Source organism: Brachyhypopomus gauderio, chromosome 5 (genome assembly GCF_052324685.1).
Source record: "Brachyhypopomus gauderio isolate BG-103 chromosome 5, BGAUD_0.2, whole genome shotgun sequence".
Lineage (NCBI taxonomy): Eukaryota > Metazoa > Chordata > Actinopteri > Gymnotiformes > Hypopomidae > Brachyhypopomus > Brachyhypopomus gauderio.
Window position 1 is genome coordinate 30154217 of NC_135215.1, and position 25180 is coordinate 30179396.

The following is a 25180-nucleotide window of genomic DNA, read 5'->3' on the forward strand; positions in this document are numbered from 1 at the left end:
GTTTTCCACTGTCAGCAGGAGAGAGCATATCTTGGACCTTAGCGATGTTTCGAAGGTGAAAATAAGCTGTCTTGCATGTAGTCATGATGTGTGATTTGAAGCTGAGCTCATTATGAAAGGTGATGCCCAGGTTCTTAACACATTGTTTGGCATTCAGATTAATTTGATTTAAATAAGTCTAGACATAATTCATTTGTGAATCACTGCCAAGAACAAGAACCTCTGTCTTCTTTTTATTTAATTGCAGAAAATTGTCAGACATCCATGTCTGTATATCATCTATGCAGTCAAACAGTGAGCAAAAAGATTTTAGGGCTTAAGGTTCTAGAGAAATGTAAAGTTGAGTGTCATCTGCATATTGATGATAACTAATATCATGTTTGTTAATGATATGTGGTAACGGGAGCATATATAGGTTGAACAGTAACGGGCCAAGAATTGATCCTTGGGGGACGCCACAAGTTATTTTTTGACGTGTGGAGGAAGAGGTTCCTAATGCAACATGGTAATCACGCCCAGTTAGATACGATCTAAACCAGTCTAAGACTAAGCCACTAAGGCCTACCCAGCTCTGGTGTCAAACGGTGTCAAAAGCAGCGCTTAAATCTAAGTTTGCCTGCATCCTTATTCAATCTCAGGTCATTTACTACCTTAATTAGTGCTGTTTCAGTGCTGTGGAGAACTCTGAAACCAGACTGAAAAGTGTAATTTATCTGATTTATTTTGTCATAATCCTTCAACTGGATTGACACAACTTTTTCAATGATTTTGCTAAGAAAGGAAAGGTTAGATATAGGTCGATAATTATTGAGAATTATAGGATCAAGATTTCTGTTCTTTAATAGTGGTTTCCCTACCCAGCTAAGTTCACCTGGGGAGTAACACTGCAGTTGGAGCCTACAATACCAGTATCATCACTCCGACACGGAATGAAAACCTGGCCTTCATCACAAGACATTTACATTGACAATATCAACAACCAGAACTTTTATTCTAGTTACCTTATACTTAGCCTGATTGTGTGATTTGTTTGTGACTTGTGTATTCGTCTGTATAATTTGTTTTTGTGTAATTTGTGTGTTAACGGGCCGCCCAATGGAGGATGGGTTCCCTTTTGAGTCTTGGTCTTCCCAAGGTTTCTTCCTATTCCCCACCATCTAGGGAGTTTTTCCTTGCCACTGTCGCCTTTGGCTTGCTCATTAGGGATTTGGACCCATAGTATTGTTAACATTGTATATCCTGTAAAGCGCTTTGTGACAACATGTGTTGTGAAAAGCATTATATAAATATATTTGATTTGACTTAACCATTGCAGTTTTAAGATTTGATTTGATTTAACATTGCAGTTTTAAGAATATAAATAAATAAATAAATATATAAAATATATTATATATTAATATATATTATATATATTATATATATAATATATATTCTATATATATATATTAATATATATAGAATATAAAAATATATATCAAACCCTCCTTTTTCCCCTGAGACTTGTGTGATCGCTTCCTTTTTATTTTGCACTCCCTGCCCATCACACTATCAATACCAGGCACCAATGCATCTAATATTTGTCACGGTATATTTGTTTTTTGTTAAGCAGTTTTAATAATCATCTCCATTCTCACTAATCTACATTCGGCTCCCAAACAATACTCTCCCAGAATGTTGTCTTGGTTACCTGCTCCTTGCCCCCACACAGAGATTGTCAGAGGATGGCTCTCATTTTTCATCGCGAACTTTGACACAAAAACAACCCTCTTTTGCACACTGTAAAAAATCCAACTTTTGTTTAGTTCTCGAAACTAAAGTAAGAATGTAATTTGAACTAAAAAAAAAAGTTGGTGAGGTTCACATATCATCTTATGTAATTTCAACAAATTCAGCTCCAACGTATTCCCAACTTATTTTCCTTTGTTGATGTAACTTACTATTTTACATTTCTTGTCCACTGTACTAACTTGTTTAATGAACGCATGTGCACTTCAAGTTAGTAGCGTTTGCTACGGGGTTTCCTGGCTGTGCAGGAGCTTATGCACATTTGCAAGTCCTTTAGCTACCACAACCGCACGAGGTATGGAGTACATTTTCAGTAATAAATCATGTTGCAGATAAATTTACTTTATTTTCACATTTCTCAAGATTGTATACTTAAAGGGTCAAAGTAATTATTGAGGTTAAAATCAAATGTTTCAATATAATAAGCCAAATAACACTTATATATGACTATATGCCCAGCTGTCTTGTATAAACGGGTATAGAAAATGGTATTTTCAAATAAGTCACTTTCAACAAAGTTTTAATGTGTGTTAATGGTCTAGTTTCCACTAAAGGCTAATGCAGTTAAGGTGTAGCAGTGTTAGCATAGTTCTAAATGTATGCAGATGTTCTTACATTAGCCTGGTAGTGTATAAGTAAAGGACATTATTGTCAAACAATCATTTTGAGATGTAAACATCCTAATTCTGATGTAGCAACAAAGCAAATGGAAAAATAAACCGTAGACGGTCTGACGGGTCCTCACATTTGCGACTTTAGCTAGCAGGCTAGTGGAAAAGAGGCCTCCTGCCCCGCGCCGCTTAAATTAACACATATAATGAATTCTGAGTGAATGTTCTTCACTTTAGGCTTTAGTGACCTGCTGTGTGTTTCGATATGAATGTTTCCGTGACACCAATATGTAAATATTTAAGCAGTTCTCTCATCATTGATATTTTTAATATTGTATGTCTGTCTATGGTTATTTGTGCTTCTTGGCAAACATCTAACTTGCAAAACACTAGGTAATGACATTGATTCCTGTAGTTTAGTAGTAGTCTGACTCAATGGTATCTTGAATTCTGTCCTATCTGTACTATTACCTAGGATGAATTCTGTGATCAGATGCAAAGCACTTTGTAAGTCGCTCTGGATAAGAGCGTCTGCTAAATGCCGTAAATGTTAATAGATGCTGCTTTTATGTACATTTTAATGTTGTAATGAAATGTGAAATTTTGTAATACTCTTTAATAAATGTTTTATTAATGTTCATCTTGTTGGATTGTGTTCTTTATTGCTATAAAAATACTATATTGTCTTTGTCTTAAAATATTAAGTTGACTGGACTCATTTTTATAAGTTGTGATAGCTTTTGTTCTCCCAACTAACACTGCTTTGTCCTGTAATTAATTCTATGGACAAAATATTTTAAGTTAAGTGAACTCGTAATATAACTTTATATTTTGAGTTGGGCAGACTTTTGAGTGAAAAGTTCAATTTACTCAAAAAATCACTTGTAATAAGTTGACAATTTTTTTTAGTTTGCTGAACTTTTTTTTTTTTTTTTTTACAGTGCAGCTGTAACATTTCCCACTCTGGGGACACCATAGTTCCTCTACACAAATCATGTTAAACTATGTCTATATGGACCTTGCTTTGTGCACAGGGGCACAGTAACGCTGCAACAGGAAAGGGCCTTCCCCAAACTCAGTCCACAATGTTGGAACTGTGTAATTGTCTAAAATGTCTTTCTATACTACTGCATTAAATAGTGGAAATAGCCCCTCTCCCAGCTGTCAATCATGTATGATTTATTTATTTAGCCATGTGCGTCTTCTAGTCCCTCCTGATGTTCTGTAACCCAGCCCCCTCATTATTGGATTCATGTGTTGCTTGTTTGGTCTTGTCTATTTAAAGCCTGTGTTTGATCTTTTGCAATGCTGTTCATTGTTGTTTCACTTTGAGCCCTGTCTACTTTTGTGTGTGCACTTCAGTGTTCTATTACGGTTTGTGTTCGGTATTCAGTATGTCGTTATGTATCGGTTATGTTAATGTCTCGGACTCTCTTTCCAACTTGACTAAGACCTGCCTATATGACCATTCTTATGGAATGCTGTTCAATAAATCTCGCTCTTCTCAGCGTTTGTGTCCGCCCTTTTGCTCCATGACACCGTTGGAATTACATAGTGTGCCTTAGTGTTTCACAATAGAATGAATTCTAAGAAATGTAGGCATCAGTATTAGATTACATCATCATAATAATGTCCGTTACTCAGGCCTACCATACACTAACCTGTGCAGGCATTTGCTTGGCCACATCATCCATTGACTTTCCAAACACCTGTGCCAGTGTGGACTTCATTTCCCAGCAGCCTGAAGCCTCTTGGAGGGAGATGAGCTGTAGCAAGTGGTCTGACACATACATGGGTGTGGATAATTGTGGCAAAAAATAATTATAAAAAAGTGTGTACACACACACATACACACACACACACATATATATATATATATATATATATGTATATCATTATTTTATATATAATATAATTCTATATTATATATATATATATATATATATATATATATATATATATATATATATATATATATATAGGGGTCGGACAATGAAATTGAAACACCTGTCATTTTAGTGTGGAAGGTTTCATGGCTAAATTGGACCAGCCTGGTGGCCAATCTTCATTAATTGCACATTGCACCAGTAAGAGCAGAGTGTGAAGGTTCAATTAGCAGGGTAAGGGCACAGTTTTGCTCAAGATATTGCAATGCACATAACATTATGGGTGATATACCAGAGTTCAAAAGAGAACAAATTGTTGGTGCACGTCTTGCTGGTGCATCTGTGACCAAGATAGCAAGTATTTGTGATGTATCAAGAGCCACGGTTTCCAGGGTAATGTCAGCATACCACCAAGAAGGACGACCCACATCCAACAGGATTAACTGTGGATGCAAGAGGAAGTTGTCTGAAAGGGATGTTCGGGTGCCAATCCGGATTGTTTCCAAAAAACAAAACCACGGCTGCCCAAATAACGTGCAGCTCAACTCTCCTGTTTCCACCAACAGCTCCACAGGGTCAGTATACACAGCCGGGCTGCTATAGCCAAACCTTTGGTCACTCGTGCCAATGCCAAAAGTCAGCTTCAATGGTGCAAGGAGCGCAAATCTTGGGCTGTGGACAATGTGAAACATGTATTGTTCTCTGATGAGTCCACCTTTACTGTTTTCCCCACATCCGGGAGAGTTAAGGTATGGAGAAGCCAAAAAGAAGCGGACCACCCAGACTGTTGCATGCCCAGAGTGAAGCATGGGGGTGGATCAGTGATGGTTTGGGCTGCCATATCATGGCACTGCTTGGCCCAATACTTGCTAGATGGGCGCGTGCGTTACTGCCAAGGACTACCGAACCATTCTGGAGGACCATGTGCATCCAATGGTTCAAACATTGTATCCTGAAGGTGGTGCGGTGTATCAGGATGACAATGCACAAATACACACAGCAAGACTGATGAAAGATTGGTTTGATGAACATGAAAGTGAAGTTTCATTGTCCAACTCCTGTATGTATGTATGTATGTATATATATATATATATATATATATATATATATATATATATATATATATATATATATATATATATATACACAGTACCTGTGTGTAATACAAACATACATGCTTATACATACAAAGGGGTCTGAAGGTGTAATGGCGAGGGTGAGGCAGGATGCAGAAGTAAGTGCGTTTTAAACAGCTTTTAATTTATAGTGGTGGTAGCACATCGCAAAGATGAGCAACAAGCACAACATCGACACTAAATACCTTAACATAAACAAGAAACAACGTTATATGATAATGAGACGAGTAACAGGTGCGACGGATGAACAGACACATGCAGAACCACACCCAAAGGAAGTACATATATGGACCTACACGGTCAAAGACCACACATAAACACACATGAAAGGAGGGGTCAAGGGCTGAACTGTGACAGAAGGTTTTAGAAACACACACATATGGATGAGGATTATTGTGGAAGGAAAATAAACTAGAAACAAACTGTTATAGAAACAAACTATAACAGACATAACTACAGCTGTTTGAACATTTGTGTGTGTGAGAGAGAGAGAGAGAGAGAAGGGGAGAGTCCTTGTCAAGTCACCAGTGAACTTTACCATTAATGTCATCAGCTGTGTCAGAAAAATCGACATCCACTAAAACATGCAAACAAGAAATAGAGGTGTTCTGTATTTATGCTCCAAAACACATATTTTAATGACTTTATGTACTGTCATATCTGGAATCTCTAATTTTCATTCATTTTCCAAAAGCACCAAAATTCCAACAGGTCTGTATGGAGAGTGTCATATCAAGACTGTCCATTTTAATTACTTTTTACAATATACATTTTTCCATCTGAGATATTACAACATAATATAATTTTATGTTTACAAAAGTATGAGTTCTCAATCATTTAATTCATTGAGCTGAAGAGTTTTTTTTTCCTGGATACATAATCTTGGACTCCCCTGGCCCCACACTCTGACCACTGAATCAGAGGATCATATTGCTGGCCATGGTGGCAAAAATGACCTAGGAAGAGAGCATTCATAGCTCAAGAAGGAGGATACATCAGACTAGAGACTGAAAGATTCAGCAGTAGACAGCTTCTACCTTAAGGTAATAGCATGTGGTCTCACCTGCTAGCACAGATCTTGCAGTCTAAAAGGGACAACCTATCATAAAAGTCATCATTTGGGGGACACACACCTGAGGGCATCAGAGGTAAATGATTCTTGTCTCCCCTGGGGCCACACACCTGCCCCATGCTCTGGTTTGTCTAACCTTAAAACCACATGGGTTTCAGACCCAGATCGGTCTCTTCTGTCACAAGACATGATTACTTTAGATTAAAGATTACTTTAACCATTGAATTTAATTTATGGTTTATTCTTTTTGACTTTACACAACTTTACAGGTTAGTTGACTTTAATTTAATCTGTTAACCTGTTTAGCTCTTTACTCTAATTTTTATGTCAAGGACTCTGAATGACCTCTATATATGAACTGTACTACGTAGATAAATCTGCCTTTATTTGCTCTGCTTCCCATTTCCGTAGGTTTCCATGCCTTGGTACCGTCACAACATACTGAATACCGAACACAGAAACTAACCGTAATATAACACTGAAATGTTACTGTTTGTCATTGTGTACTTACATTTCATCCGTCGAGCCGGAGGTGAAAGTGATCCTAATGTCAACAGAAAACAGGAAAGTATGATGAAGACATTGGTAGTGATTATCAATAACAGTAATGCTTTTTGTCATTGTTGCCGATGTTCGACATTAATTACTGTAAGGACTAACAAAATAATAAGAACCTATACATTCTCACTTATTCTACCAACATTAGTAAAGATAAAATTATAAAAATAGAAAGACCTTTCTAACCATGTAAGTAAAATATTAGCAAATGCATTGATACGGTTTTTTTGAAGTTTTATTCTAAGTGTGTATAAAAATGCTTTAAATATAGTTTTCACTCTCCAATTACTGGTCAGTCTAAGTTCTGACTCTCAGAGTCTATAGTAACTATAGTTACGACTTCCGGGCAGTTGTTAAATTATACATTAATCACTCACTTTCATTCATGGCCTTTTCTTTTTGACTTTTTAATTCAGACTGTCTTTGCTCTTATTCTGATATCAAGCACACTGAATGACCTCTATGAATGAAATGTACTACACAGATAAACCTGCCTTTATTTGTGCTTCCCATTGGCGGTAGACCTAAAGCTTCATAATGGCAAAAGAAAACAGGACAGTTTGATTAAGTTGAATGAAAAATTGAAATATCTTTCAAACCATACATTAGCAAATGTATTCATATGTTTTTTTCCAAGTGTACATAAAAATAAATTTCATTGACATTTTCAGGATCTAAGGAGTCTCAAAATTCCTTCAGTGGCTAATATTTGCCTCTATATCTGAGCACAACATTGGAAGACACTTGTTCTACTTTATTTGCATCATAGTTTGGTGTTCACATATTATATCAGCCTCATTTAGAATAATGGGTCAAGTGTTTAGAAACTACCAATTTCAATAACTTACAACCAAGCAATTGTGGCATTGGTGCACTTCCACTCCTAAGCAGTGGTCCACCATAAGCCATACAACTCACTGTGAAGAGAGACAGAAAAACAGCTGTTTATAAGACAAAAGACATTAGCTATGTTGAAGAGACTGAGTGGGAGGAATGAAAAATAGAAGTAGTAGGCACACTGAGTAGGTACACTGAGCAACTGAGTAGGCACAGGCATGCTCCACTTCAGCAGGGGCCCATTCTACTGGGTGAGTCAAAAGTCACAAGACACCATTTTATTTCAGAAATGAAAGGAAAAATGACATATCTGAGTACCCCAGCAAGTAATGGGTGAGGGGGCCTATCTCTTAGGCCAGGAGTGGCCAAGCTGCGGCTTGCGAGCCGCATGCGGCTCTTTGACTGGTTGCGTGTGGCTCCCCAGCCGGTCCACACTCTCACCTGCACAAACGGTCTGTGCCGTGGCCCGGTTACCTCATCAGCTCTGAGGGCGACACACTGCTACATCTTCGTGGTGCGCGGTTTGTTTACAAACCTGGCGAGCCGCTAATACTTTTTAAACCGGCGTGGTGGAAAACGGGACACTAGCGGCATGAAGTGTCTGTGCTATTGTGATTGTGCTTTGAGTCTAGTTGGTGAGACGTGGTATTCTGTCACACGTTTGAAATAAACCACATACGAGGTGCAGCAAAGGCACCGCAGACGACCGAGGGAGGTTTAAAAACTACTGCTGCTGTCTGTTCTCTTCCTAATGGTGAGCGCAGGTCAGTGGCGTTGTAAAGAGTGTTAATAACGGAGTTTATCCACTTTTTACAGTTGTGCATATAACAGAGCTCGTAGTGTGCTCCAAACGTGCCAAAGTCCTAAAGCATATCATGCCTTATGTTTATATCGAAGTTTGTGTTTGTTTTTTAATGTGCTGTTTGCTTAGCTTGAGTTCACCCCGGTATTTTCGTCAAACGCGCATGTGTGTGAGATGAAAACACGGTTTCCCAGTCAGGACAAGTGTGTGACATTTGTAATAAATCTGAGCAGAGGTATCTGTGTGTGTGTGTGTGTGTGTGTGTGTGTGTGAGAGAGAGAGGAAGGGATGAGTGATGCAGGGTTGCCAACTCTCACGCAATGAGCGTGAGACACATGCATTTGACTGTCTTCACATGCCATACATCCGATTTCTCACGCTGAAAAAAATATGTGTGAGAGAGAGAGGAAGGGATGAGTGATGCAGGGTCTCACCATTGAGCACTGAACAGTACTTTCACAGGTGGAGTCAGAAGAGTGACAGACGTGCCCACTGGGACATTATATTAGCCTCATTTTCAATAACTGTGATGATTGGCCACTCCCTACCTGTCAAACACTTCCTTGTTTTCATTATTCCATGTGCTCTTTGCTTTGGTTTCATTACAAACGTAAACACGGAAATGAAAATAAAAACTACTACGAGGGGCATTGCTGTGGGAACCACAATGTCAAGGACGGGGTGATCATGACTCTAGTTTATTTCCTCATTAGCCTGTGTATTTATACCTCACTTTATAAGTTCTATTTGGCTGGTCAAAGTTTTCTACAGCTTCTGTTGTTTATGTATTGTCACGTTGGGCGCAATGCGACGGACGAGACAGAATCATTAGCTCTTTTTCCAACGTAACGTTTATTTTACATACAAACAGCGCAGACAGCGCACGTGCAACACTAACACATGACTCAGACAACGACGAGCACAGGACACTGCGCGAACGCACATCAAGTAGACAAACCACATAAACCCCACGTGATGACGAGACGAGCCACAGGTGAGGAGAATCAGCACAAGACGTAACCGCGTAGATGCAGACGACGCAAACACACGCCCAAAAGGAGGGGTCGGGGACCTCAACGTGACAGACTCCCTCACCAAGGGCACTACCCGTCCCGGGGTGCCAACAGGACCAAGTGCCCCGAACCCACATCGATGGGTGGATTCGATGCGCTCAGTCCTGCGTCTGGGAGGTGACCGCCCTCGGTGAAGGGTCCGCCACGAACAGCCTAGAACACCCTCCCTGGGAAGACCGGGGAAAACACGTTAGACAAACATAATGGGACGTTCACAATCACACAAACAGGAACATTCACACACAGAGGCATGAGAGGGAAAAGGAGATTAGGCAGACATATGGGAATACAAACGAACACTGGGACAGACACACACGTAAATGGCGCCAGGCTGCGCGCCAAAAGGAGAGTGGCCAGCGGAGAGAAACCGGGAGCTGCGGGAGCTGCAGGTGCTGCGGTGGGCGGTCCTCTTCCCGCCTTCGCCGCAAACCCTTCACTGGGTGCGGCGCGGCTGGCGGGCGCGCCAGGTGCAGCGTGACTGGTCTCTCCAGTGGCCCCGAGGGGCACGCTGCAGGAGAGCTCCGCTCGTGCTCTCTCTCTCCTCTCGGTCCACTGGGAAATCCCCCTCCACCTAGCAATTACCCTCCAGACCTGGCAGTGGGAGCGTCTTCCTCGACCTCCATCTCCTCCTCACTGCCCAGGCTCCAGCTCATGGGCTTTTCCGGGCTGCCACCCCGGGAATAGCCCATGTCGCTTCCCTTGGAGCGTTCGGGGGATATGCCCACCTCCGGACTGTTCCTCCCCCTCACAGTCCCAGCGGAGAGCTTCGAGGTGGGCGGACTCTCTTCCTCCTCCTCCTCCGAGTATGACTCACTGTCCGCGCGCTCTGAGCCACCCGAGCACACGGATGGAGGGTAGTCCTCTTCCTCACTGTAATCTACGGTGGGGCGGAGCACACAGACGGAGGGTAGTCCTCTTCCTCACCGTAATCTAGGGTGGGAGCTGAGCACACGGAGGGAGGATAGTCTTCCTCTTCTTCGCCCTCACCGTAATACTCTGTGGGGGTGGAGCACACGGAGGGCAGATGGTCTTCCTCCTCCTCTTCCTCCTCGCTGGGAGAGTCCTCTCCCTTAAACTCGCTCTCAGGGGTCTTCTCCGTCGAGCAGAGTTCGAAGGAGCCCACCCGCAGTGGCGAGAGTTCTCTGGTGGGAGAGGGGTGTCGCTCCTTCCAGATCCACACCGCGGATTCGCTGTAGTACTCCGCCCTCTCTGGGCAGGATGTCTCCTGAGCCTAACGGAGCATGAGCGCACACACGGGGTCCTGCTCCATCACTTCGGGAGTCACCATGGCTTTGCGGTGCTGGGCAGGGGAGGAGGCATGGTGTCGCTTGCTGGGTCTCCGGCCCTTCTTGGCCCGGGTGGCGTAGCCTGGCATTCTGCCTCTTGGTACGGCTCGTCGTTCTTGGGCGCAAGGCGATGGACGAGACAGAATCCTTAGCTCTTTTTCCAACGTAATGTTTATTTTACATACAAACAGCGCAGACAGCGCACATGCAACACTAACACATGTATGACTCAGACAATGACGAGCACAGGACACTGTGCGAACGCACATTAAGTAGACAAACCATATAAACCCCATGTGATGACAAGACGAGCCACAGGTGAGACGAATCAGCACAAGACGTAACCGCACTCACGGAATTCCACTGACGCAGACGAGTAGACGCAGACAACGTAAACACACGCCCAAAAGGAGGGGTCGGGGACCTCAACGTGACATGTATGCTAACCTCAGTTTGTGCACATTGCTATGTTTGTTATGGGCAGCCTCTGTTGTGTTTAGCTTGTTTGTTGTTGCTTTCTGTTAATCATTTGGATCTATTCATAATGGCTGTCCAACCTAGGATCATTTAAATGACCAAAATACTGCATCAATAAATCTTGCTACTCTCAGTTCCTCTAGCTCTTCTGCACACATCTCTAATGGCTCCACATTACAATAACGAGTGAAGGGTTTTCAAGATACCATTTTCTATAACTTACAACCACTCGCTGGTAGCCCTTGTTGCTGTTGTGGCACTTGGAGCATAGATGCATTTCCCATCATAAAGTGTTGTGCTCTATGAGACATCGCCCTACTCATCACTGGAGAAGAAGAAAGAAAGAGAATCAGCTGTTTGTATGTACCCAAAACAAAAGACATAAGAATAATGTCTCTGTGGAAGAGAATGAGTGGGAGGAACACTGACTAGGCACAGGCACGTTCCTCTTCAGCAGGGGCCCTTTCACAGCCTTCCCACTGCCCTTGTGAATGGCGATGTAAGCTGTGACAAATGTGCCCTCTGTGACATTATATCAGCCTCATATTCAATAACTGTCATGATTATGAGCTTTATAATAGCTCTCTCCTCTCTGTTCTCACCATTGGCCACTGAACAGTACTTTCACAGGTGGACTCAGAAGAGTGACAGATGTGCCTACTGGGACATTATATCAGTCTCATTTTCAATAACTGTCATGATTGGCCACTCCCTACCTGAACAGGAATTACATAAAGAACTCATGTATAACATTACCAACCATCAAGACATTTGGGACTGAACAGGAATTACATAAAGAACTCATGTATATAACCTGGTATCATTTAAATGACCAAAATACTGCATTTGGCCTCAATAAATCTTGCTACTGTCAGTTCCTCTAGCTCTTCTGCACAATTCTCCAATGGCTCCACATTACAATAACGAGTGAAGGGTTTTCAAGATACCATTTTCTATAACTTACAACCACTCGCTGGTAGCCCTTGTTGCTGTTGTGACCCGATCATAGATGCTCCCATCATAACGGGTTGTGCTCTATGAGACATCGCCCTATTCATCACTGGAGAAGAAGAAAGAGAATCAGCTGTTTGTATGTACCCAAAACAAAAGACATAAGAATAATGTCTCTGTGGAAGAGACTGAGTGGGAGGCACACTGACTAGGCACAGGCACGTTCCTCTTCAGCAGGGGCCCTTTCACAGCCTTCCCACTGCCCTTGTGAATGGCGATGTAAGCTGTGACAAATGTGCCCTCTGTGACATTATATCAGCCTCATATTCAATAACTGTCATGATTATGAGCTTTATAATAGCTCTCTCCTCTGTTCTCACCATTGGCCACTGAACAGTACTTTCACAGGTGGACTCAGAAGAGTGACAGATGTGCCTACTGGGACATTATATCAGTCTCATTTTCAATAACTGTCATGATTGGCCACTCCCTACCTGAACAGGAATTACATAAAGAACTCATGTATAACATTACCAACCATCAAGACATTTGGGACTGAACAGGAATTACATAAAGAACTCATGTATATAACCTGGTATCATTTAAATGACCAAAATACTGCATTTGGCCTCAATAAATCTTGCTACTGTCAGTTCCTCTAGCTCTTCTGCACAATTCTCCAATGGCTCCACATTACAATAACGAGTGAAGGGTTTTCAAGATACCATTTTCTATAACTTACAACCACTCGCTGGTAGCCCTTGTTGCTGTTGTGACCCGATCATAGATGCTCCCATCATAACGGGTTGTGCTCTATGAGACATCGCCCTATTCATCACTGGAGAAGAAGAAAGAGAATCAGCTGTTTGTATGTACCCAAAACAAAAGACATAAGAATAATGTCTCTGTGGAAGAGACTGAGTGGGAGGCACACTGACTAGGCACAGGCACGTTCCTCTTCAGCAGGGGCCCTTTCACAGCCTTCCCACTGCCCTTGTGAATGGCGATGTAAGCTGTGACAAATGTGCCCTCTGTGACATTATATCAGCCTCATATTCAATAACTGTCATGATTATGAGCTTTATAATAGCTCTCTCCTCTGTTCTCACCATTGGCCACTGAACAGTACTTTCACAGGTGGACTCAGAAGAGTGACAGATGTGCCTACTGGGACATTATATCAGTCTCATTTTCAATAACTGTCATGATTGGCCACTCCCTACCTGAACAGGAATTACATAAAGAACTCATGTATAACATTACCAACCATCAAGACATTTGGGACTGAACAGGAATTACATAAAGAACTCATGTATATAACCTGGTATCATTTAAATGACCAAAATACTGCATTTGGCCTCAATAAATCTTGCTACTGTCAGTTCCTCTAGCTCTTCTGCACAATTCTCCAATGGCTCCACATTACAATAACGAGTGAAGGGTTTTCAAGATACCATTTTCTATAACTTACAACCACTCGCTGGTAGCCCTTGTTGCTGTTGTGACCCGATCATAGATGCTCCCATCATAACGGGTTGTGCTCTATGAGACATCGCCCTATTCATCACTGGAGAAGAAGAAAGAGAATCAGCTGTTTGTATGTACCCAAAACAAAAGACATAAGAATAATGTCTCTGTGGAAGAGACTGAGTGGGAGGCACACTGACTAGGCACAGGCACGTTCCTCTTCAGCAGGGGCCCTTTCACAGCCTTCCCACTGCCCTTGTGAATGGCGATGTAAGCTGTGACAAATGTGCCCTCTGTGACATTATATCAGCCTCATATTCAATAACTGTCATGATTATGAGCTTTATAATAGCTCTCTCCTCTGTTCTCACCATTGGCCACTGAACAGTACTTTCACAGGTGGACTCAGAAGAGTGACAGATGTGCCTACTGGGACATTATATCAGTCTCATTTTCAATAACTGTCATGATTGGCCACTCCCTACCTGAACAGGAATTACATAAAGAACTCATGTATAACATTACCAACCATCAAGACGTTTGGGACTGAACAGGAATTACATAAAGAACTCATGTATATAACCTGGGATCATTTAAATGACCAAAATACTGCATTTGGCCTCAATAAATCTTGCTACTGTCAGTTCCTCTAGCTCTTCTGCACAATTCTCCAATGGCTCCACATTACAATAACGAGTGAAGGGTTTTCAAGATACCATTTTCTATTACTTACAACCACTCGCTGGTAGCCCTTGTTGCTGTTGTGACCCGATCATAGATGCTCCCATCATAACGGGTTGTGCTCTATGAGACATCGCCCTATTCATCACTGGAGAAGAAGAAATAAAGAGAATCAGCTGTTTGTATGTACCCAAGACAAAATACGTAAGAGTAATGTCTCTGTGGAAGAGACTAAGTGGGAGGAACACTGACTAGACACAGGCACGTTCCTCTTCAGCAGGGGCCCTTTCACAGCCTCCCCACTGCCCTTGTGAATAGCGACGAAGGCTGTGTGGGAGCTGCTCACTCCAGCCTGCACACTCAGCTCCACCACTCTGGCCCTCAGCTCCTCTTTGCCGCCTCCCTCTGCCTGCTGCTCCTTCTCCAGAGAGCGGATCCGTGACCGTGCAGCCAGTCTGTGGATGGTCAGTCTGCACAAACACGCATTACACCACATGAGTGTAATCAGGCCAGGTGAGGGTTTGTTAGCTACTTTTACTACATACTAGTGTGCTACTAATGATCAAATCCACTAAACAAAGGTAGTGCCCATAAAAGAACAGCACTGGCTGTTCTTTTTCAATTGGTATTCTATTCTGTATGTGTTGCTAAAACTTGTTATTCCACAAAGCTTCATTGTTTTGTTTCTTTGTTGTAATTATTCTTATTGAGAGATCATAATCTCAGAGGGGCAACTGGTTTCTGACAAACGATAGGGAAAAATGGACTGTGTATCTATGGAGTTTAATTCCATGCGTTACCCAGTATTCTCTGCAGGCTTGATAGAGAAGCCGAGTGTGTTTGTAACGTGTTGATCTGCTAGGCGATACTGCAGTGTTATAGTCCCCTTACAGTCTGAGCTCTTAAAGGCCTAAAGATTAGAAAGAGATACAGATATGTGAGCATAACACATCTAATTCAGTGAACTCAATAATTTCTTCATAAAGCATGAATGGTATGCTGTTCCAGGAGTCGGTCTTTGGTCTGGTGGTCAGAGCTCCTGTTTACTTCCTTTTGGACCCGGGTTTGAGTTCTGGGTAGGTTGTCTGCCTTCAGCCTTCTTCAAAAATAGATGTCCAAGACTGAATAGAGCTGCTGTGACTGACAGACTAACACCATGCCATTCAGAAAGAAGTGTGGATTTTGTTCTGAAGGCTTGTGTTTGTATGAAAACAACATCTTCATAAAAGCTCTCACCTCTCCTTTCAGCTGGGCATAAATGAGTGCCCTTTGACCATGGAAGAGTACTTTCACAGGTGGACTGAGAAGACTGACAGACATGCCCTCTGGGACGGACCACACCTCTGAAATATCCATCACCGCCGGTTGTAAAGCAAAGCGGAGAGACTGCATGACCTAGGAAGGGCATTGAAAGAAAATAATGTGCAAATTAAGTGTAACAGATGAAGGAAACGATGTGGAGAATGGAGTATGAAATTTGTTCTAGTGAAACACTGTTTTGACATTTAAGCGATCACTTAACATTACATTCACTACTATAGAGAATGCAGTACAACCCCCCCCCCCCCCCCCCCCCCCCTTTTTACTTTGGACTGCATGCGGTCAGTGCCTGTGATGAACTGGGCGTGGCCAGATCCCTCCTGAGCCATTCCTGTGATGAGGGCAGTGCTTGCTCCTTCACCAATTCCAAATGAGAAGCACCTGTACAAACATGAAACACCACCAGCTCAAGATCAGCCAAGCACTTGGTTTGCCATGCATATTATCTGCATTAGTGTATTACAGTAGTTTAATCACAACAATTTTCCTCCATTATCAAGTGTACAGGAACAAACGGCCTGTGTTGGCTTGGGGTGAGTTTCCTGAAACGTACTTAGTGCTAAGAACGTTTTGGGAAACTCACCCCTGAACAATTTGCCAACAATACACCACCCGGGTTTTTAAGACCATAGAACTTGACAGAAATATTCTCAACACTGCAGTAACACTGCAAGTGCATTAACAGACTTGGGTGATTATGCATACACAATCCAGCCAGAAAATCTGTACACTACAATTATCTTTCACTTTAAAACACACGTGCCTGTGGGATTCAGCATTGCTCCCCACGAGCTGAAGAACCTCCTTGGTGTTCCACACCGCTCCATCAGTGAAAATGAACACCTGCAAACATTAAAGTGGAGAACTTGTTGACAATTACTGTAGTTATAGTGGTCACTGGTAATAATAAATACCTACAAGCTACAAGCCACATGATCCACACATTATAGATTAGAACCTAAATGGACCGTTGTTAAACAGGTATGTGTTATCATGAATGATGTGTGTTTAAACACAACTATGTAGTGTATGTGGAGGTCAAGCATGATGGTACCTGTCTGGGGTGGTTAGGGATGCAAGGCTGACTGTAGATGTGTTTGAGAGGCTGCAGAATCTCCGTGCCACCCATGTCAGCCTGCATTTGTTTCACCCTCTGTACAGCCTGGTCCAGTGTCTCCTGACTGTACTTCACACTGTTCCTGAAGCCAAATGCACCACATCATTCTTCACAGTATTCTGAATGAGTCCTATATCTTCTCAATTCGTCCAGTGCTTATAGCTTCATCTGAAATCTCCTAATTAGTGAACTGGGAAGTGGAGCTATCTCTACCATCACCAGCTCTGGGAACATTTTAACATATGGCAGCATATGTTTTCATCATGTGATTACTCACGAGAAGAAGGATTTGTAATGCGAACCGAAGCCATAGATGTTGAAGTAACAGCCCATGGGGAGACTCTTTAGCAGCAGGAGCAGAGTGTTCTAAAGGCATCAGATAATATATTCATCCATCAACCTGTTATTATTGCTGGTACATGTATGTGACACCCTAATTGTGCAGATTTGTGGTGCTATAACTTCTTAATTATGAAGATCACTGACATTACTGATCACTGACACTACTGATAACACAGTGTTTATTTTGCAGGTCAGTTCAGTAGTGAATCTTACTCTGGCACTCGTGATACGTGCTTCTGTGTTTGGCCCATTATGCATCGTCCAGCTCATACTGCCAGACCTGTCCACTACAAACACAAACTCGCCACAGGACGAGACCACTCCCTCAGGGAATTCTGGATAGAAACTTAGCATGACCACACGGTCACCCATGAGAGAGCCTACAGAATGAAAATTTGAAAGGAAGCAAGACATAATTAAATAAGTAGATAAACAGAGAGCAGCTAATGACATTTCCAGACAAACTACATATTTTTCTGAATAATGATCTTTAAAAAAATAAATAATAAAATTACAAGATAACAGACACATGTTTATAATAAAACAAGACATTTCTACACTGCTTTGCACATCAAATATTATAACAAGCATTACAATTGCATTGTTTTCTTGAAAATGTGATACATTAAATATTATTTTTATTATTTTTGGAATTATTTCATAAGAATTTTAAATGCATAGATTCAGTAAAAAAATTTGTGCCTATACCTGGCTGAGCTGTGGTAACACCAGCCTCAACTACTGCAGTGGGCTGATGGGAATTCTGATAATACAAAAACAGCTCGACATCTCTGTCAAACTTGTGACCTGCACACAAGTTTACCTGAACACGCACACACAAAGCCATGCACACATATACACAAAGAGAACACACAACCAAAACATCAGTACTTCCCTCCAATAACATCACCATGTTATTACAAAAACATTGACAACAGAGTGGTGGGCAATAAAACTACTTTCACACTAGTCACTCTTTTTCACATCACAATGAGTGTGAATGTGTGACACATGTAGCAGTGCAGAAAGGAACTTTTATCTTACAACTGCATTTAAATAAACAGGCAGTTAAGCTTTTCACCCTTCAGTACTGTCAGCTTGGGTCAAGTTTTTAAGCTTTTTAAGTTATGTTCAGGTTAGGCTTGTCACTAAGAATTACAACTTCGATACGATACTTAAAAAAATATTGAAATTCGATACCATTTTCGATACCAAAGTCAGATACTGTGCTAATTTCCGTTTTAAAGCCTTTTTATTTTTTTTTATAAACAAACAAATGAATGTTGCTTTGTGTTTAAAAATGCTTGAAAGTGTAACTTCATTTCACAACAAATAGCTGTCTGACTGATCAGTTCACTTATATGACGTTAACAAATACGAGCCTCTTGTAATTCCAGGATGAAACATGAGAGAACGTGAAGACGTTAAGATTGGGCGTTTTGAAAATAAACAACCATTAAATAATGTGGTAAAAAACGCAATATTTCGAATCATTTCGAGTATATGTATAAATATTTAACTTATCCCAACAAACATGCGATATCAGAAAGACGTTAAAATCATGTCTGTATCACGTCGGTCAGTCCAGACCCATTTTGCATGTCTGGTGGACGTTCAAAACTGGTTCAAAATCTGACAGTGTGAATAGGACCTTAACCTTAACTTAACATGGACGTGACGAGTTTTCTATCTGAACGTCTGACTAGGACCTTTATTGGATGTCAGTGGACGTGCAAAAACTGCAACTGAACGGCAGCAGTAGACGTTCAAAAAAGACGTCGCAAAAACTTTCATTCTGGCTTTTCAGTGGACGTCTTTTGAACGTCTGACGAAGTGTCTTTGCTCGTGCTGGGAAATATTGAAATGGACCTTGAAAGTGACATACAAGTGTTTGAATTCCACAAGGTGTATTAACTCTGCAAACATGACTTTGTTCCTCGCGCTGAAGCGCGGCGCACGCGAGGTCGTGCACCTCTCGAATTTTGTAACTTTGCGCGTGCCGCGCCTCAGCGCAATTAACAAAGTCATGTTTACAGGGTTCATACACCTTTATAAGGTGGATGTAACATGCAAGAACTAGGAGAAGGACACCGATGCTGCTGAGAGTCAGATTTATTGGTAGGAGTAGGAGTTTCCTCCCGTCTCCTAACCTGATCGGCTCGAATCGCTCTTGATTGGCGAGGCATTTCATTTACATTAACACTCGGAGCTTCAGACAACGAAATACTGCGAATGCAAGAAAGGTAAAACTCCTTGAGTTAACAATAGTACACAGACTAGTTACCCAACACCTCTCAGACACGACAAGGAATACAAAAATATGAACTAGTTATTACACAAACAGTAAACAAACAAACGCATTCAAAAAGGACAATACAATAAACCGGTGTTACACCGAATTCTGCGACCGTCGAATTTTGTGACCGCAGAGGGCGCTATTTCGCAGTTTCAGTTAGTTTCAGTTCACAGGCACGAGCGCTTTACGAATGCTGCGTAAGCTACGCCGACGCGCTTTCTTTTCTCGTTTTGCTGCTGTCCACGAGCCAAAATATGAGAGATGCGTGTATTTACATTTTATGTCGTCTGTTAACAAGAATGTTTCATTACAACATTTTTACACGTGACGACAGGAGTAAAGTCAGCCAATACATACGCCTGACAATAGCAAACTTTTCATAAGTAAGTTATGTAAGCTGCTGTCATTTGGACCTCATTCCGAATGGTAATTATACACTTCTGAATAAAATGTTTAAATATAGTCTACTAAAACGTTTTTAAAACGATCTTTTAATATTTTTTGAAGATACATTAAAGTCACAGATCCAGTTGGCAGCTGTCAGAATGGGTGACCCCTATGCCACGGTCAGTCTGTCCACTCCATTCATGAATGTTTTTCTTTGGCTAACAGGTGTAGGGATGGTAAGTCACCTGAAAACATTTGGTTGGGTTTTAACTAGTTTGTATGGAGATGGACAGCAGTCACATATTCAGACAGCAGCCGTCAGAATCGGTGACCCCTATTCCAAAGTGCACTTGTCCATTCCATTCATATATATATTTTTCTGTCTAATAAGGTGACGGGATGGTAGGTCACCAGGAAAGACATGGCTGTTTTCAAAATAATTATAGGTGGATATTCAGTGGGGTCAGATATTAAGATCTTACTTATGAGAAGTTTGCTATTGTCAGGCGTAGGCCTATGTATTGGCTGACTTTACTCCTGTCGTCACGTGTAAAAATGTTGCAATGAAACATTCTTGTTAACAGACGACATAAAATGTAAATACACGCATCTCTCATATTTTGGCTCGTGGACAGCAGCAAAACGAGAAAAGAAAGCGCGTCGGCGTAGCTTACGCAGCATTCGTAAAGCGCTCGTGCCTGTGAACTGAAACTAACTGAAACTGCGAAATAGCGCCCTCTGCGGTCACAAAATTCGACGGTCGCAGAATTCGGTGTAACACCGGAATAATGCAAAACAGACCTGGCGAAATCAACTAACTTCACTAACGAACCATCAGGAAACAATAACGCGTTGACTCAATAAAGAGTACAAAACCAAACATAGGATGATCTGCGAAACAACTCGAAACAAATCTAATCGAAAGGACCAAACGCTGAACATACAATGATCAAAGTTAAACACCAAGGGCAGATCCGATAACAAACACGGGGAACAGAACATACAACTCTCGCAACAATGAATACCAGAAATTGACTTACAAGGAAAGACTGGGCACACGGGAATATAAACCAAACACATCAAGGAGTTAAACATAAACAGCTGATCAAGACTAACAATGGGCGGCGAGATCAAGTGGCGTGACAAGAGAACGCTACGGGGATTCAACTAAAAAACATAACTAAGGGAAACACGAAGATCTCACATAGGTATTGGGGCGGAGTAGACGTTACAGTGGAATTCAAGCGCTTGTACCAATATTTCCGAGCACGTTAAACTTAATTAAGTTAAATATTTATACATATACTCGAAATGATTCGAAATATTGCGCTTTTTACCACATTATTTAATGGTTGTTTATTTTCAAAACGCCCAATCGTAACGTCTTCACGTTCTCTCATGTTTCGTCCTGGAATTACAAGAGGCTCGTATTTGTTAACGTAATGCAAGTGAACTGTTCAGTCAGACAGATATTTGTTGTGAAACTAAGTAGTTACAATTTCAAGCATTTTAAAGTACTCTGGCCTACATTCCAGCACCTTCAAACCTGAAACACAAAGCAGCATTAAAATTCGTCAGGTAAGTGTTCATTCCCCTTTTGTTGAGGGGTGTCTCTTTTATACTACCACATATAGTTTCGGACAACACTGCAAAACGTAAAGTATAAACGCCTCCACCGCTCGCAGAGGTTCGCGCGAGGTGGCTGGTGTCGAGCGCTATGGTCACTCAACCAGGCTTTAGCGCCCTTCGTTGAAATGTTCCAGAAGCACCGCTTGCAAACTGGCTTGTTCGTGTCCTTCAGTTTTTCATCTGTATCTGCTTCGAATCCAACAGCACTGCGTTTGCTTTAGCTGCCATTTTAGCATTACAAACTGTCCTGTGCATTACGGCAGCTTGGGTGGCTCAAACGAAAGCGCATTTTATGTAAAAAGAATCGATACTTAAGAGAAACGAGTATTGTACCGTTTCAGAATGTTCAGTATCGATACATATCGATATATCGATTTTTTTGACAACACTAGTTCAGGTATAATTTTTAATCGTATTGCTTACTCTGGATTTGGATCTCGTACTCTGTGGGTGACATCTGCTCTCTCAAGCCTATTTCACCTGATCTTTGTGCCTATTGCTTGGACTTGCACCAGTGTCAACTCTTGGATCATCTGCCCCTGCCCTATCCTTGCTTGCGCTGTAGTGTGAGTCCGGGATTGCTCACCGATTCTCTCTGGGCTATTGGGAATCACTTCTGGCCCTACGTCTCTGTATTGGTTTGTGCGGAGGTTTACAGCATGGCAGCAAGGACATTAAGGTACTCTTTTAGTGAACTATATTCTCTACAAAACACTCGGTGTAAACCCCCTGACTCGCTTCATCATCTTCGTTACCTCTGCATTTTACGGAGACCTAAATACTGTCACCGGGGCTCAGGTCGCATGTTTATGTATAACATAAACACACGAACACTATCTCTACACTTTGGTCGTCATGTCGTCGTCTATCTGCTTTGGAAATATCTACTCAAGCTAGAGGTCGGATACTGCATTATGTCAAAACCGTAAATCTGCCCGCTTTGAACACTGATTTTAATGTTAACTGTGCCTTAATCAATGTGCACTCGCTTAATAATAAAGCACCGCTCATTGCGGATGCTATTATGGAGCGCAATGTGGACCTGCTGTTTTTAACAGAAACTTGGCAGCAACCCAATGATTACTTTGCGCTTAATCAAACCTTACCGGCGGGCTTCTTATATGTATGTCAACCACGTTTAACAGGATGGGGTGGGGGACTTGCGGTGGTGTACCGATCTAATCTTAAACTTAGAACGATCCCACTTCCCCCTGTGACCTCGTTTGAATGTCTTTCACTGCTCATTTCTACCTCAAGATCTGTTTTAATTCTGTTTATTTACCGACCACCGAAAATGTCGCCTGTTTTTATTTCTGAACTCGCTGACATGCTTTCTTCTCTTTTACCTGTGTATTCAAATGTGCTGCTGCTTGGCGATTTTAATATTCATGTCGACTCTGAAAACTGTTCACTGGCCAAAAGTTTTTTAGATCTTCTTAATTGTTTTGACATTGCTCAGAATGTGGATTTTCCTACCCATAACAAAGGTCATGTGCTGGACATTGTCTGCTCTACTGGCATTACTCCTACTAACCTGCATAGAGTTGAGCTGTTTATTTCTGATCATAAGGCTGTGTTTTTTAATGTTGTTTTATGTTCTCAGCGTAGGCAGCGCAATTTACACCAGTTCTCATTTAGAAACACAAAAACATCTCTCCCTCTGTCCTTATGGACATGCTCAGTCTGATTGATCACACCGACCCTATTGGTGACAATGCAAACCAGCTTGTGACCCACTATGGCAGTGTTTTCTTTTCTTTTGTGCGCATGCGCGAAAGTGCGTGCAGCCTTTACAGTAGCTCCCGTTTAGGTATTCGTCTTTTTCTTTTTACTATAGTCTTTATTTAATAATATTTATTTATTTTGTACAAGGTAACTTGGTGAAACAGTGCCCTCTCTAATCATGCTAGTAGAGAGAGTTTTGGTCAGTTTTTTCGCTGTGAAAGTTCTACTTTCACTCTCCTGGTGTACTGCGGCGCAGCAACATGGTGCCTTTGTTTACTCCCCCGAACAGCTGATCGCGCTGAAGCCGGCTAGCATGGAGACCAGGACTGCGAACATCCCCGAAGAGATTTGGAGTCGGACGCACAGGGGATGCAGAGGAGGAACTAATCAGCGCACGGGGAAATCGAGGGCGAAAAGACGGAGGCTTATGGAGAAAAAGACGTATAAACCGCGACTTCCCACTATTGTTATGGGCAACGTTAGATCTCTGGCGAATAAAATGGACGAGCTGACAGCGTTAGCCATGAGTCAAAAGGAGTACCAGCAGTGCAGTTTAATGTGTTTCTCGGAGACATGGCTGCACCAGGAGATTCCAGATGACAACGTTTCAATTGCTGGCTTTCAGACGGTTCGAGCCGACCGGGACCGTGCTGGGAGCGGTAAGCGTAAAGGAGGAGGACTGGCGGTGTTGGTTAATAACCGCTGGTGCTCCCCTGGTCACATTACCATCAAGGAGCGTATCTGTTGTCCGGACATTGAACTGTTGGCTGTTGGACTCAGGCCATATTATTTGCAGCGGGAGTTTTCCCATGTTGTTGTCGTGGCCATATACATCCCACCCTCTGCCAACCCATCGTCGGCGTGTGACGTCATCCATTCCACCATAGCGCGTCTCCAAACTCAACACCCGACTGCCTTCATTGCAATATCAGGAGACTTTAATCATGTCACTATGGCCAGGACATTACCAAACTTCACGCAATATGTGGACTGTTCCCCCAGACAGGACAGAACACTGGACCTGCTATATGCCAATGCTAAGGAGGCATACAACTGCTCCCCCCTCCCCCCTCTGGGGGGATCTGATCATAACTTGGTCAACATCAGCTCAAAGTATGTGCCCCAGGTGAAGAGTCAGCCTATGACCATGAGGACAGTGAGGAGATGGTCTGAGGAGACTTCTGAAGTGCTGCAGGACTGCTTTGAGTCTACAGACTGGACAGCACTCCATAAGCCTCATGGAGAGGATATTGATGGGCTCACAGAGTGCATTACAGACTACATCAATTTCTGTGTGGACTGCATGTCCCAACCAGGACCGTTAAATGTTACTCAAATAACAAGCCATGGGTAACGAAAGACATTAAAGCCCTCCTCAACAAGAAGAAGAGGGCTTTCAGAGCTGGTGACCGGGAGGAGGTGAGAACGATTCAGAGGGAACTGAAGAGAACCATCAGGGAGGCTAAGGAAAGATATAGGAGGAAGCTGGAGTGGAAACTCCAGCAAAACAACATGAGGGAGGTCTGGAGTGGTATGAGGACCATCACTGGCTTCAGGACTAGCAGCAACAGGGGAGTGGAGGGCAGTGTGGACAGGGCAAATGAGTTAAATTTGTTTTTTAACAGATTCGACACTGCAAGCCCTGACCTCCCCCTCCCTGACTCATCGGCTGCCACGCCTCAACAGCCCACTCCACCCCCCCTGCCTCCCCCTCTGGAAAGCCTCCCCCCCCACCTGTGATA

At 42.2% G+C, this 25180-nt stretch overlaps 1 protein-coding gene across 1 annotated transcript in view; it reads right to left on the minus strand.

Annotated features, from left to right (window-relative positions):
* Positions 1-25180, minus strand: part of LOC143515076 (von Willebrand factor A domain-containing protein 5A-like) — a 52115-nt gene that overhangs the window by 4982 nt on the left and 21953 nt on the right. Inside the window, exons 7-28 of the mRNA XM_077006999.1 lie at positions 18110-18224; positions 17615-17781; positions 17337-17425; positions 16997-17141; positions 16706-16785; positions 16209-16323; positions 15859-16017; positions 15423-15532; positions 14875-15092; positions 14675-14770; positions 14142-14216; positions 13946-14041; positions 13413-13487; positions 13217-13312; positions 12488-12583; positions 11953-12027; positions 11747-11848; positions 7897-7965; positions 7543-7578; positions 7002-7034; positions 5957-5995; positions 4058-4176 (exon numbers count right to left, since the gene is read on the minus strand). Of these exons, the coding sequence (XP_076863114.1) occupies positions 4058-4176; positions 5957-5995; positions 7002-7034; positions 7543-7578; positions 7897-7965; positions 11747-11848; positions 11953-12027; positions 12488-12583; positions 13217-13312; positions 13413-13487; positions 13946-14041; positions 14142-14216; positions 14675-14770; positions 14875-15092; positions 15423-15532; positions 15859-16017; positions 16209-16323; positions 16706-16785; positions 16997-17141; positions 17337-17425; positions 17615-17781; positions 18110-18224 (2205 nt within the window). The remainder of the gene's footprint in view (positions 1-4057; positions 4177-5956; positions 5996-7001; positions 7035-7542; positions 7579-7896; positions 7966-11746; positions 11849-11952; positions 12028-12487; positions 12584-13216; positions 13313-13412; positions 13488-13945; positions 14042-14141; positions 14217-14674; positions 14771-14874; positions 15093-15422; positions 15533-15858; positions 16018-16208; positions 16324-16705; positions 16786-16996; positions 17142-17336; positions 17426-17614; positions 17782-18109; positions 18225-25180) is intronic.